Consider the following 12,084-nt stretch of genomic DNA (forward strand, 5'->3'; position numbering starts at 1 on the left):
AGACTATCCATATGACAAATGACAATGGGGAATATTCATGTTTTTCTTTTTTGTCTTAAATTAATAGCTTACTATTTTATTACGTAGAAAAAAATATTAATGGGCTTCAAAATACTCTAGATATTTTTAAAAATGAAAATTAAAACTTAAAAAAATTTAGGCAGTTCAAACACCGCCGTTTGCGCGCGCTTTGCGTGACGTCACATGACACGTCCAGTCACCAGTGGTTGTTTACCTTAGTGTTTACTTGTGGTGTTTTCTTTGGACTTTTCAGTTACTTCGTAATATTTACAGTTTTAATAACTTTAAAACCATGCAAGAAGTAAAAAAAATATCTTATAAGTATTGTATAGTACCGGAGTGCACAAATACTACTCGAAAAACACCCGAGAAAGTGTTTTTTCGTATTTCAAGTGATGCGAAAATACGAAAACAGTGGTGTAAGGTGATGAGAAGGGATAATATATCTCCTAAATCGTGTTTATATTGTTGTGAAGATCATTTTAACGTAAGTGTACTTTATTTATATTTATAGCTTATTGTGAATTAGTAAAAAGTTGGTTCTGCATTAGTTATTGAACATTAAAAAATTCGGTTTAAAATTAACCTAACCTATAAGAAAAGTTCAGTACCCAGTTATAAAAATTAAAACAAACTTAAAGTACATTTTTACCCTAACTTTCTATAAAATCTATTCTTGTTGTGCTTTTACGAAATTTTAATGGTTATTGTTTTATTCCAGGTTATGGAAGATACAGAAAATTATATTGAATACAAATTAATGAAAGAGCAAGGAGAAAAACGTACTCTACGGTTGAAGAAAGGAGTTTTGCCGCATATATTTTTGTGTCAAAAACAGAGGATGCCATTACCAAAGGAGAGAAAGGCTGTAGTTAAAATGCAAAGATTGACACTGGTCAATGAAGCCCTTTCATCAGAGATAGCTATCAAAAGTAGTGTTAGCGAACCTTCACAAAGAAGTGATCACGAAGTGAGTCCAAGTACTTCCCACACAAATATCTGTGATCAACCAGGATGCAGCACTTCCCGTATTGGATGTGATGATCTTCAGGTAGAGCTTTCTGCTTCTCATATTGAGAAGAAATTGCATTGTGACAAAGCTGTGCAAGTTAATATAAAACCGAACTATAGAAGTAAAGGTGTCAATGTAAATATACCTACTAAAAAACAAAATGTAGCACTGTCACCATTTCCTTTTGTAACAGAAAATACAGGAACTTCACCTGTTTTAAAAAGAAAATTGTTTACTGAAAACACAGCAGATACTATTTCTATATCATCTTATTTTTCTACGAGCCCTACTGATTATGAACCAAGTTATCAATCTGAGTCGTGTAGTATCATGCTAACTGATATTGAAAAAGAGCCAAAAATGTTGTTAGGATTACCTTAACAATCATATCATAAAACTTATAAGTGATAATATTCTGCTTCCTAGTAAACACATTAATAACCCTCAAGAAAATTAAATTCAATGAGTCCTTTAGCATCTTGGCACTACAATTTGGATGTTCACAAAGTACTATTTGTAGAATATTTTCTAGAAGTATTTCTCTTAGGGGCGATTTTTCAATGCTTGGATAAAATTTATCCGTCAAATATAGGATTACACGATAAAATTAAAATTTCACGTAAATTGTCAAATACGGGCAATTAGAATACGTTTTTAAATGGTAGTTTAAAGTTTTATACATTTTTTTTTTTTTTTTTTTTTTTTTTTTTTTTTTTTTTTTTTTTGATATTACTGCAACCAGGCAATCTGTTAGGTAACAATTGGCCTTTATATTGTTTGGAACTCCGTCCGGGAACATTGATATTGTTTCAAGGGGCTCGTCCAACGACTCCACCCTTGTAGTCCAGTGTTATATTTGTTTAATTTTTATTTAATTCAGAATCTTTTAGCAAGGTTTGTAATGTCCTGTCTTTTTAGCCTGATGTATTGTTGGCCTCCCTCTCCACTTAACGCTTGAGCAAGGTCGTTGGTGTGTACTGTTAGCCTTTCCTGATATTTCTGGCTGCTTTCGACAATTTGTTTTCGAACTGTGGCTATACCGAGATCAAGGTACATGTATTTATTTGCAATACATTTGGGGATACCAAGTATTGTTCTGAGAGCCTTAGTCTGGAATCTCTCTAGGATTTCAATGTTGCTATTGCTGGCAGAGCCCCAAAGCTGTATGCCATAGGTCCAGATTGGCTTTAAGATTGTCTTGTAAATTAGAATTTTACTATTGTCTTTCAATTTTGAGTGGTGACCTATCAGCCAATTTAAGCTACGCAGTTTTCCATCAAGTTGTTTTCTCTTTGTCCATATATGTTTTTGCCATGTCAGTCTTCTGTCTAAGTGCATACCCAAATATCTAGCACTATCTTCTTGGGGTATTTCTTTGTTGTTTAAGGTTACCGGCGGGCACGTTTCCTTTCTGAGCGTAAATGTCACATGCGTGGACTTACTCTCATTTGCTTTTATCCTCCATAGTTTTAGCCATGTCTCAATTTCATTGAGGTGCTCTTGTATCATGAGAGATGCAGTTCCTGGATCCTTATGGATGGATATCACTGCGGTGTCATCGGCATAAGTCGCAATCATTGTTTCGCTGTTCGCGGGGATGTCAGCTGTATAAATAAGGTACAGTATCGGTCCTAGGATACTGCCCTGTGGGACACCAGATTTTATCTCGTAGAGTTCGGAGAGATCTTCGTTGCATTTCACCTGGTAGCTTCTTTTGGAGAGGTAAGATTTAAGAGTTAAATAAAAGCAGTGAGGGAGCTTCTCTTTCAATTTATATAGAAGACCTTCATGCCACACCTTGTCAAATGCTTGACTTATATCCAAAAAGACAGCAGAGCAATACAATTTGTTTTCAAGACATTTACTTATTATGTCAACGATTCGGTGGACTTGCTCTATTGTTCCGTGGTTTTCACGAAATCCAAACTGATGGTCGGGCAGTACAGTGAGTAGGTGTTCCTTAATTCTGCTGAGTAGTATTCTCTCGAACAGTTTTCCAATAATTGGCAGCAAGCTAATGGGTCTATATGAGGTCGTCTGATGCGGTGGTTTACCTGGTTTAAGCACCATCACCACTTGTGCTATCTTCCATTGCCCTGGGAAATGTTCGAGTCTTAGAAGAGCGTTGAAGATGTTGACAATTTTCATTATTCCTTTAGGTGGAAGATGTTTTAACAAAGTAGCATCGACCATATCATATCCAGGTGCCTTACCTTCTTTGAGGTATCTGATTTCTCTAGCGACTTCCTTTGGACTAGTGCTTTTAAGAGGAAGACACATCTGTTTTGCCGAGCCTAGGTATGTATTCACCTTTGCCGTATGATCAGGATTACTCTCAGGGTGTGGTTGGAAAACAGTGTTTAAGTGTTTTGCAAATGTTTCAGCCTTTTCTTTGTCCGATCTAGCCCACCCTCCGTTGCTGTTGTGGAGAGGGGACATATGAGCTTTAGGGCGTTTTAGGGCTTTAGTTACTTTCCACAATGAATAATCTGTGTCAGCATTGGGGCTTAGATTTGTAATACGATTTTGGATGTTTTCATTTTCTAGTTGGCTAATGTAAGTTTTCAATTCCTCCGAAAATTTGTTGAAAGCTGTTTTGTCGCTCGGATACCCGCTCCTGTGCCATATTTTTCTAAGTCTGCGGCGTTCTTTGATTTTCTCTTTGATTTCTAGTGGATAAGAGTTTTGTTTTGGAGGTTTACCTTTCTGTTTTGAAGTGGCAATATTTGCAGCATTATGAATAGTCATATTGAGTTTTTCTATTTCATTTTCTACTTCATCAGAGGTTTTAAGTTTGCATTTCAGATCCACCAGTGTGTTTATTATGTCTTGGTACTTACGCCAGTTCGTATTTTTACGGTTGTATAACTTAGGTTGTGGTTGCAACAGAGTGATTGTTGAGCTTATGTTTAGGATGACAGGAGTGTGATCTGAAGTGAGGTCGATAGGTGATTCTATTGTGACGTAATTATTATCTATATTTTTTGTAACAAAGAAATCAAGCAAATCAGGTATCCTGTTTCTGTCATTTGGCCAATATGTAGGCTTGCCACCAGATAAGTATTCTAGATTCATTTTTTGTATTGTTTTCATAAGTTGTCTACCTCTTGGGTTATAGACTCTTGAACCCCAGTGAAGATGCTTTGAATTCCAGTCCCCTCCACAGACAAATCTTTTATTCAAAGTCGCAAAGTAGTTGTTGAAGTCTTGTTCAGATATTATATGTCTAGGCGGGCAATAGACGGCTGACAGTACAGTTTCCAATTTATTGTCTTCGATTATTATAGAGGTTGCTTGAATTTTCTCTGTGGAATAGTTCTCAATTGGGTAGTGCTTAATATTATTTTTAACAATAATGGCACTTCCTCCATGGCTGTTTCCAGATGGGTGATTAGTTGCATACATTTTGTAATTGTCAAAAACGGTGTGCGATTTAGAAGTGAACCTTGTCTCAGATATAAGTGCTACGTCAATATATTCTGTTTTTAAAAATAATTCAAATTCTTGACGTCTCTCCGTCAAGCCGTTGGCGTTCCAAGTGACCACTCGGAGGTTTCGAGTCATTTTTTAACAAGGCTGCTGACTAGCTGGACCATGCGATCCATCATTTTGTCTACCATAGTTTCAACCATGGTCTTTATTGTCTTTTGCTGTTTGTCAAGCATAGTTTCCATAAGTTTCATGATGTCGTTAAGGTCTGTTGTTTTTTCATAATGTGTGTCTGTTAATTTTGCCTTGGTAGCCTCTGCATATGTTTTATTGAGATTGGGTACTCTTGGGTACCTGTTATACAAAGTAGGTTGCATATATGTAGAAGTTACGTTTTGTGATGGTGGATTTACTTTTGGCTTTGGTGCACTCTTTAAGATCCGTTCTTTGTATTGCTTGTAGATGCTACAACCTTTGTAGCTAGCCGGGTGTTTCTCCTCACAATTCGCACAAGTAGCTTCGGTGTCTGGTTTTTTAATACAAGATGAAGTAGGATGATCTTTACCACATTTAACGCAACGGAAAGGTCTATAGCATTGATTCTTTGAATGGCCAAATCTCTGGCATCTTTTACATTGAAGTATTTCCTTTTTTTTTATATGGCGCTTCAATTGTAATTTTCATGTTATTCAAGTATTTTACTTTGAATATATCTTTATTGTTGCTCTTTGGTTCCAGGTCAACATAGAAGGTAGGTAGTGGCTCTTTTGTAGCCCGGTGCCTTACATTCACCACTTGTCTGACTTCATGTCCTATATTTGACAGCTCTTTGGCTATCTGTGCAGTGTCTTCTGATGCATGTAGCCCGCGCACGACAACTCTATATGCTCTCTCGCACTTAAGCTGATAAGTATAGTGAGAGATATTGTTCGCTATAAATTTCTCTCTAATAGTTTTATATATCTGGATGTCTTTGGGCATGATTTTTATAATATGTCCAGATTTCAGGGTGGTCATAGTGTACGAACTATTGTCTACTATTTCATTTAAAACTTCCTTGAGAGATGTAATATTTAGGACACCTGTGACAAAGATAGGCTCAGGTTTAGGAATGTATTCTTTTTCTTCTTTCTTGTTGTCTTCTGAGGTATCTTCATTCAAGATTTCAAAACTATTTTGTGTGGGTACTGCAAAAACGGAAGTATTTTTCAGTTTTTTATTTGTGTCGTTTTGTATCGGACTAGTTTCTTTTCTTTTATTTCTTTTAGTAGGAATTTGGTCTCTTTGCCAGTCAACCTTATTGTTTATTATTTCTAAGGGGGAGCTTTCTGGCCGAGGCTCTATCAAAGTCTGATTACTTTGTTCTGAATTTGGTTTGTCTGAAATTCGCTCTTCAGTTATCAGTTTTGCTGGTAAAGAAGAAGTCGAGTTGCTTCTAGTTCGAGTAAACATACTTTTGTGAAAGGTCTGTTGAATCATATTATTTTGGTTTATGCTTTTTTTTTGTTGAAAGGTTTCGCTCATTTTGTTCCCACGAGTAGGGTCGATTTATAACCGTCACACTAGGGGTGACGCCCATTCCCCAGTGAAGGCACGTATACAACGTCGTTAGCCGGGTCCGACGAGGTTGGCGCTAGTAACTTGCCTCCCGCAAGCCATGCATCTTATTGGCGCGTATCCCACCTTAAGATTGGGGTGACTTTTTAAAGAGGTTTTCTACCTCGCAGCCCGGGCGATTAAGCCAAGGCCCCCGATTCCATAGTAAAAGTACTAAGAGTTGCGGGTTGTGAAGGTCATTTCCTACCCTCACTTAATCAAGCTGGTTAAGCTATCATTGTCGGGTTAATTAACCGTCGCCCGATACTCGACGTTGACCTTTTACAGCTGGCTCGGTCACCTCTCAGCCAACCCTCCTCCTTTTGCATACGGGCTTGGGACCGTCATTGGCGGAGTTCAGTTTTATACATTATTCGAAGAATAAGTTTTATCCAAGCATTGAAAAATCAGCCCTTATAGCAGCAAAACTTAAGTACTTGATTGCGAGGCCAGCATCATCAGATAATTACAATAATTTACCCATATCTTTTAGGCGTTGGTATGGGAATGTTGTTTCCATTATTGATTGCCTAGAAATTCAGATGGAAAAACCATCAAATGCCGTTCATCAATCACTTACTTGGTCACAGTATAAAAAATGTAACACATTAAAGTATTTAATTTCATGTACACCTGATGTCTTAATCAATTTTTTCACTGATGGATATGGTGGTAGGGCTACTGATGTTATGATAGTACAAGATAGTAGTTAATTACAGGCTTTACCTCCTAATAAAGCAGTGATGGCTGAAAGAGGTTTTAAAGACTTATCATGTTTGCCAGAAGCTAAAAGATGTACCCTTATACGACCACCTTCTGTATCAAAGTCTACCCCAGTACTAAAAATGAAGTGGAACTATCAAAACGTATAGCAGCATTAAGAATACATGTTGAACGGGTAATAAATATGTTTTTTTTTTTTTTTTTTTTTTATTATAAGAGATTAGGCAAGCATTTGACCATCGCTTCACCTGATGGAAAGCGATAAGCATGGTCTAGGATGGAGCATGCTGACCTAATAGATGCCTATTCACTTTTCTGTAATATGTTAAGAGAGTTTCATATGTTACTGCCTCATGCTTGTGTAGACTATAATTTTATTCCTATCATAGATGATGTAATAATAGTAGCTTGTGGATTGGTAAATATGCAGGATGTTTTAATAAAAAAATGAATATAATATATTTACATCCGTTTTTTTTTCATAGCAGAAAAAAACAGATTAACAGAATTAGACAGAAATCAAATGCAGTGCCCCTACAATATAAACAAAAAAATCTATTTATAGTCATACATATATTTTAGTTTATGCAATGTCGTGTCAGATGACGTCACATTTCGTTTGACCAATGGTGGTGCTTTTTAGAAGTTTGAATTTCGCTCAAACTCAAACATTTACCTATTTATTCAATTATTTTGCTCCCTTATTTTGCACTTTTTGAATATTATTTTAGGGGTTTAAATAAAGAGTAAATAAAAAAAAAAATCCTTTGTATTATAATATGACGATAATAAATATTCGAGAAAAAAATATTTTAGGCCATTTCAAATTTTAAGCATATTCCCTATTGCCATTAAAAAAAATAATCTAGGAACTGACGTATGCCAATATTATGATCTGTCATCCGTCGTCCGTCACATTGACCGTCACAAGAAATGAAGAAAACGTCAATTTTCTACCGAATTATGTAAAGGGAAGGGAAGCTGCTAAGCTAATATCAAAGTTTTTCTGAAGCCGCACTAGTTATATTTATTTAATTTAACCATGGCTAAAGGCAAAAAAGATAATGCCGAAGATGATTATTCTGCGAAGTTGGATCTATGTTTAACGGATGCCATCGTAAAAACAGGTATACCAAGGATGTTTATATCATTTTTTAAATTAATCTTAACCTAAAAGGTAAATTTTATTATTACATGCATATTTTATAGAATATCAAAGCTTCTTGATGAAAAGACAACCAGATTTTAAAGTGCTTGTATATTGTGGCTTATAAAAAGCTTATTACAAGTCGATGTTTTTAGGCGGTGGTGTATTGCTGGGAGCACTGACTTCAGTATTGTTCTTCAAGCGGCGGAGATGGCCCATGATTGCTGGTATGGGTATGGGTGTAGGCCTGGCGTATGCTAATTGTGAATATGAATTGAATCCCAAGAAAAATGCCTCATAGTCTGCTGCATTTATAATATTCTGGTAAGATATCTTGTGTCAATGTACAGTTCTGTTGATATTGTTCATTTAGAAATAAAAAAGAATATAATTGATGTCAATGTTCATAATAATATGCATCATAATATTCTCTTATTCTAAAAAGTAATATTAAAACAACTGTTTTAAATATTATGATCAAAATTATGACTTTTTATTGAATTGTCCAATTATTGTTATTTGTATAGCGCAACATTAGAAAACCTTTTATTCAAATTTATAATATAAGTACAGAATTTTTTCTTTTAAAACTTGGTTGAAATTGTATTTCATTATTAATTAATAATGAATAATAAATTAAATAATTATTTTTTTCAGATAAGGAATGTTAAGTAAATAAAATCATGTGGGATAATAAACAATATGTGCAACCAGAGCAAAAGCCAGTAGGTGTTTTATTTAGAAAATACTGTACCATTTTGTTGTTATAATAAATATTTATTTGAATTTATTCTTTTATTTAAAGTTGACCCTTTTCATACTACTGAGTAATATTTTGTGTAAATACTAAATGGTAGAGAGGAGCCTATGTGGAAGAGCATATAAAAGAGTCCATACTTTGATAATAGCTACATTCTTGGTATTTTATACTCACTTTTTAGTTCTAATTCATAAGTGTAGTTTGCTCCACCTGGCATAGTCCATTTCAAATAATATCTAATATATATTATAAAGGCGAAAGTTTGTAAGGATGTATGGATGTTTGTTACTCTTTCACGTAAAAACTACTGAACCGATTACAATGAAATTTAGCACACATATAGAGGGTAACTTGGATTAACACATAGGATAGTTTTTATCCCGGAAATCCCACGGGAACGGGAACTATGCGGGTTTTCCTTTGCAAACGCGGGCGAAGCCGCGGGCGGAAATCTAGTAAAATATAATTTGAGGTTATCCAGTAAGACTCATAAAATTATAAATATGCAGGGTAATAGCACATTGACTCAATTCAAATTAGAAATAAAACAACCAAAATGAGAGAACAATATTTATATTTATTGTACAAATCAATGGAATAAAGACATAGAATTTAGAAGTAAGATCTTAAATTATAGAAATATATAACAATAAAATTTAGTACACAAAAGCTATAAACAACCCATATACAAATATCCATAGACAGAGAAAACTATAGACATTAAAATATTAATTGTTTTATGGAAGTAAAGATAATTTATTAACTTCTTTCACACTAATAGTTTTGTAAAATATAATAAATTGTGTTCAATTATTCGAAACACAAAATTGAATAGATCTACTCATATTATTTTGTATTTTCATAACATTAATTGCACCTAAAACTGAATAGGTACATTTTATTTTCATCCTCTCTGTCTATGAAAAGGAAATATTAAATTTTAGCTAAACCATGGCAACACAAGGACCACATTGAAACAATTAAATATCGCAATTATATCCACCATTAAATATTATTATATACAGAATAAATAATGGTAAACACACATGATTCATTCACCATACATTTGTCTTTTTATCAACACATCAGAATTACGAGTATATAACATAAGGCATGGGACAGGTGGAATTGGTCAAGTTGTATGTGTATGCTAGTTAGTATAACAATAGAATTCTCCGATATTTTTATAGATATAATAATCTCTATAATATAAAAATGAATCGCAAAATGTATGATAATTCTTTTTTTATTATATTCCTTGAAGTACCAGGATGGTTTTTATGTAGAGAAAACATAAATATGTACCACGGGCGAAGCCGGGGCAGACCGCTAGTAGTTAATAAATATTGCTTAATGCCTTCATGCATTCCTTTCAATTCTAAATAGTTATGAGCAATGAGCATGAAATTTAAATCTTAACAAATTATCCATTTGCTTATAATGGACACAATGGATTTGAGTCAATCCTTGAAATTGTGTCCAATTTGTAAAATTTAAAATTATTTATTTTAGTGAAACTTTGTTTATACTATAGTTTGCTTTTTATTTCGCATATCGTCTGAGAATTCAGTCGTTACTCTAACTGCAGTTTTTGATGAAATTGAAACTAGTAAAATATTCGATAAAGTTATAACAGCAATAACATAAAACAAAGAATATTTTTAGCTTTAATTCTATTTGTACAATAACATTCCTAAAAAGCTTTTCCCACTCAATATATCCAATAAAAACCCCTCACGCACTAATATGCAAATAATTCACAATAAATAATTTTACACTAGCAACTTTTTCACAGATAATAAATTGCAATAAAACAGATAAATATGGAACAGTAAATACTTTTAATAAAAGTGCGATAATTAACGTTGCAAAGAAGTTTAAAGAATTACTTTTACACAATAAAACTTAAACCATAGTTCATGTCTTGTTCTGTCACAAATATTTTTTCAAACCCTTGGACAAGATAAATAAATGGATGTTTAATGACAATCACAGTCCACAAAAAAATTTAAAAATAAATGAGACAAAACATTCACGGATTCAACCACTGAATTTATTTATTTATTAGTTGTTTTAACTGTAACAACAACAAATCATTTCGAAATAGACTAAAACACGTTACATACACTTTAAACGAGAGTAATCTATTCATTTCATAATTAACTATATAAAAAATTTAAATTCAATAATAAACCTACAACAGACTTGGGAAGAAAAATACGCAAACAGACAATGAACAAAATTCTACCATTTTGGTAAAATCTTCTAAATGGGAGTATTTCGTAGCAAACTGCCTCATACCAGACACGCTTAAATAATTCCGATACAGCCCAAGCACTACTTAACCTAATAACAACACACTGTTATATATTGACTAGTTCAACTGTAAAAAAAGTTTAAATTCAACTTCCAACAATCTATTCATATTCAAAAAACACGCACACAAGTACAACGAAGAATAAAATAGACAACCTGTAATGTTTTGGTAAAATACCGTATAATTTAAAACGTTTGAAAGGTTACATTGATATAAAATTATTCTAGAATAGGATTAAAATTGAACTTTGACCTAACAAGACATTCATTCCGAATGCGATATTATAAGACTTGTGACGTCATCACTAGGGTCTCATAATATTATACACGGCTGAATTGAATAATAAAGAGAGCAAATCGTTCAAGCTCAATATAATCATTTCGTGTGTTGTATAAAGCCGAATAATACTTTATAATGGCAATAATATTTGACTAGACTGTACTACCAAATACCCTATAAATAAGTGGCAACATTGCATGGTTAAATTTTTAATCATAATTATAAACATTGTACATAGGCACTGTTTTATTTTTCTACTTATATTATTTAAAAATGTAGTAGAGAGCTTATCGGAGAATAATTTATAATGTAAATTGAAATATTTTCTGCACAAATGATAGGCATAGACAATTGATTTAAAGCAATATTCATTGGTAGCTGGAAAACAGTATAAAACATTTCAATCGAGGATCGGTAAGAGGTATGAACATATCAACATGTCGTCGTCAACATCGTTTATATGTAATACACTACTTTCGACTCGATTTTGACACACTTTAAAAGGATCGATTTAGTTTAAATTGTCATCGGACAATACAATAATTTCAAGAGTTCGAGCGGTTCTTAGTTTTTTTAACGTGATAACGTTTTCAAAATCGTTTTAGTCGGGTGACATGTTCAGAAACTTGTGTCACACCAAAACCTCACGAGCGCGATCGCAGGTATAACGAGAGAGAGACGGACCGATCTCCCGTCTCATCTCGAGCGCTGCCACCAATAAGACGTTATCACGTAAACATCTCGATCGTAAACCTACTTTACAAACAACCAATTTTTTTAACTATATTATTTGTTTTATT

At 33.6% G+C, this 12,084-nt stretch overlaps 2 protein-coding genes and 1 pseudogene across 3 annotated transcripts in view; 2 read left to right on the forward strand and 1 right to left on the reverse strand.

The window, feature by feature from the left end:
• Window positions 1-12,084, reverse strand: part of LOC149905558 (uncharacterized) — a 156,805-nt gene that overhangs the window by 8,506 nt on the left and 136,215 nt on the right. The gene's annotated exons all lie outside the window — the stretch shown is intronic.
• Window positions 256-7,232, forward strand: LOC149905561 (uncharacterized; annotated as a pseudogene). The gene is made up of 5 exons (XR_016457066.1): window positions 256-508; window positions 743-1,567; window positions 2,717-2,722; window positions 6,470-6,961; window positions 7,100-7,232. The product of XR_016457066.1 is annotated as an uncharacterized LOC149905561 (transcript).
• On the forward strand, window positions 7,729-8,714 carry LOC149905562 (MICOS complex subunit MIC10-like). The gene is made up of 3 exons (XM_090105839.1): window positions 7,729-7,908; window positions 8,084-8,252; window positions 8,586-8,714. The coding sequence occupies exons 1-2, from the start codon at window positions 7,824-7,826 to the stop codon at window positions 8,227-8,229; spliced, it is 231 nt and encodes a 76-aa protein (XP_089961965.1). The 5' UTR covers window positions 7,729-7,823; the 3' UTR covers window positions 8,230-8,252; window positions 8,586-8,714.

The sequence above is a fragment of the Colias eurytheme genome, chromosome 9 (assembly GCF_061535395.1).
Source record: "Colias eurytheme isolate Ceu_HAF_F1 chromosome 9, ilColEury1 Martin Lab GWU primary, whole genome shotgun sequence".
NCBI lineage: Eukaryota > Metazoa > Arthropoda > Insecta > Lepidoptera > Pieridae > Colias > Colias eurytheme.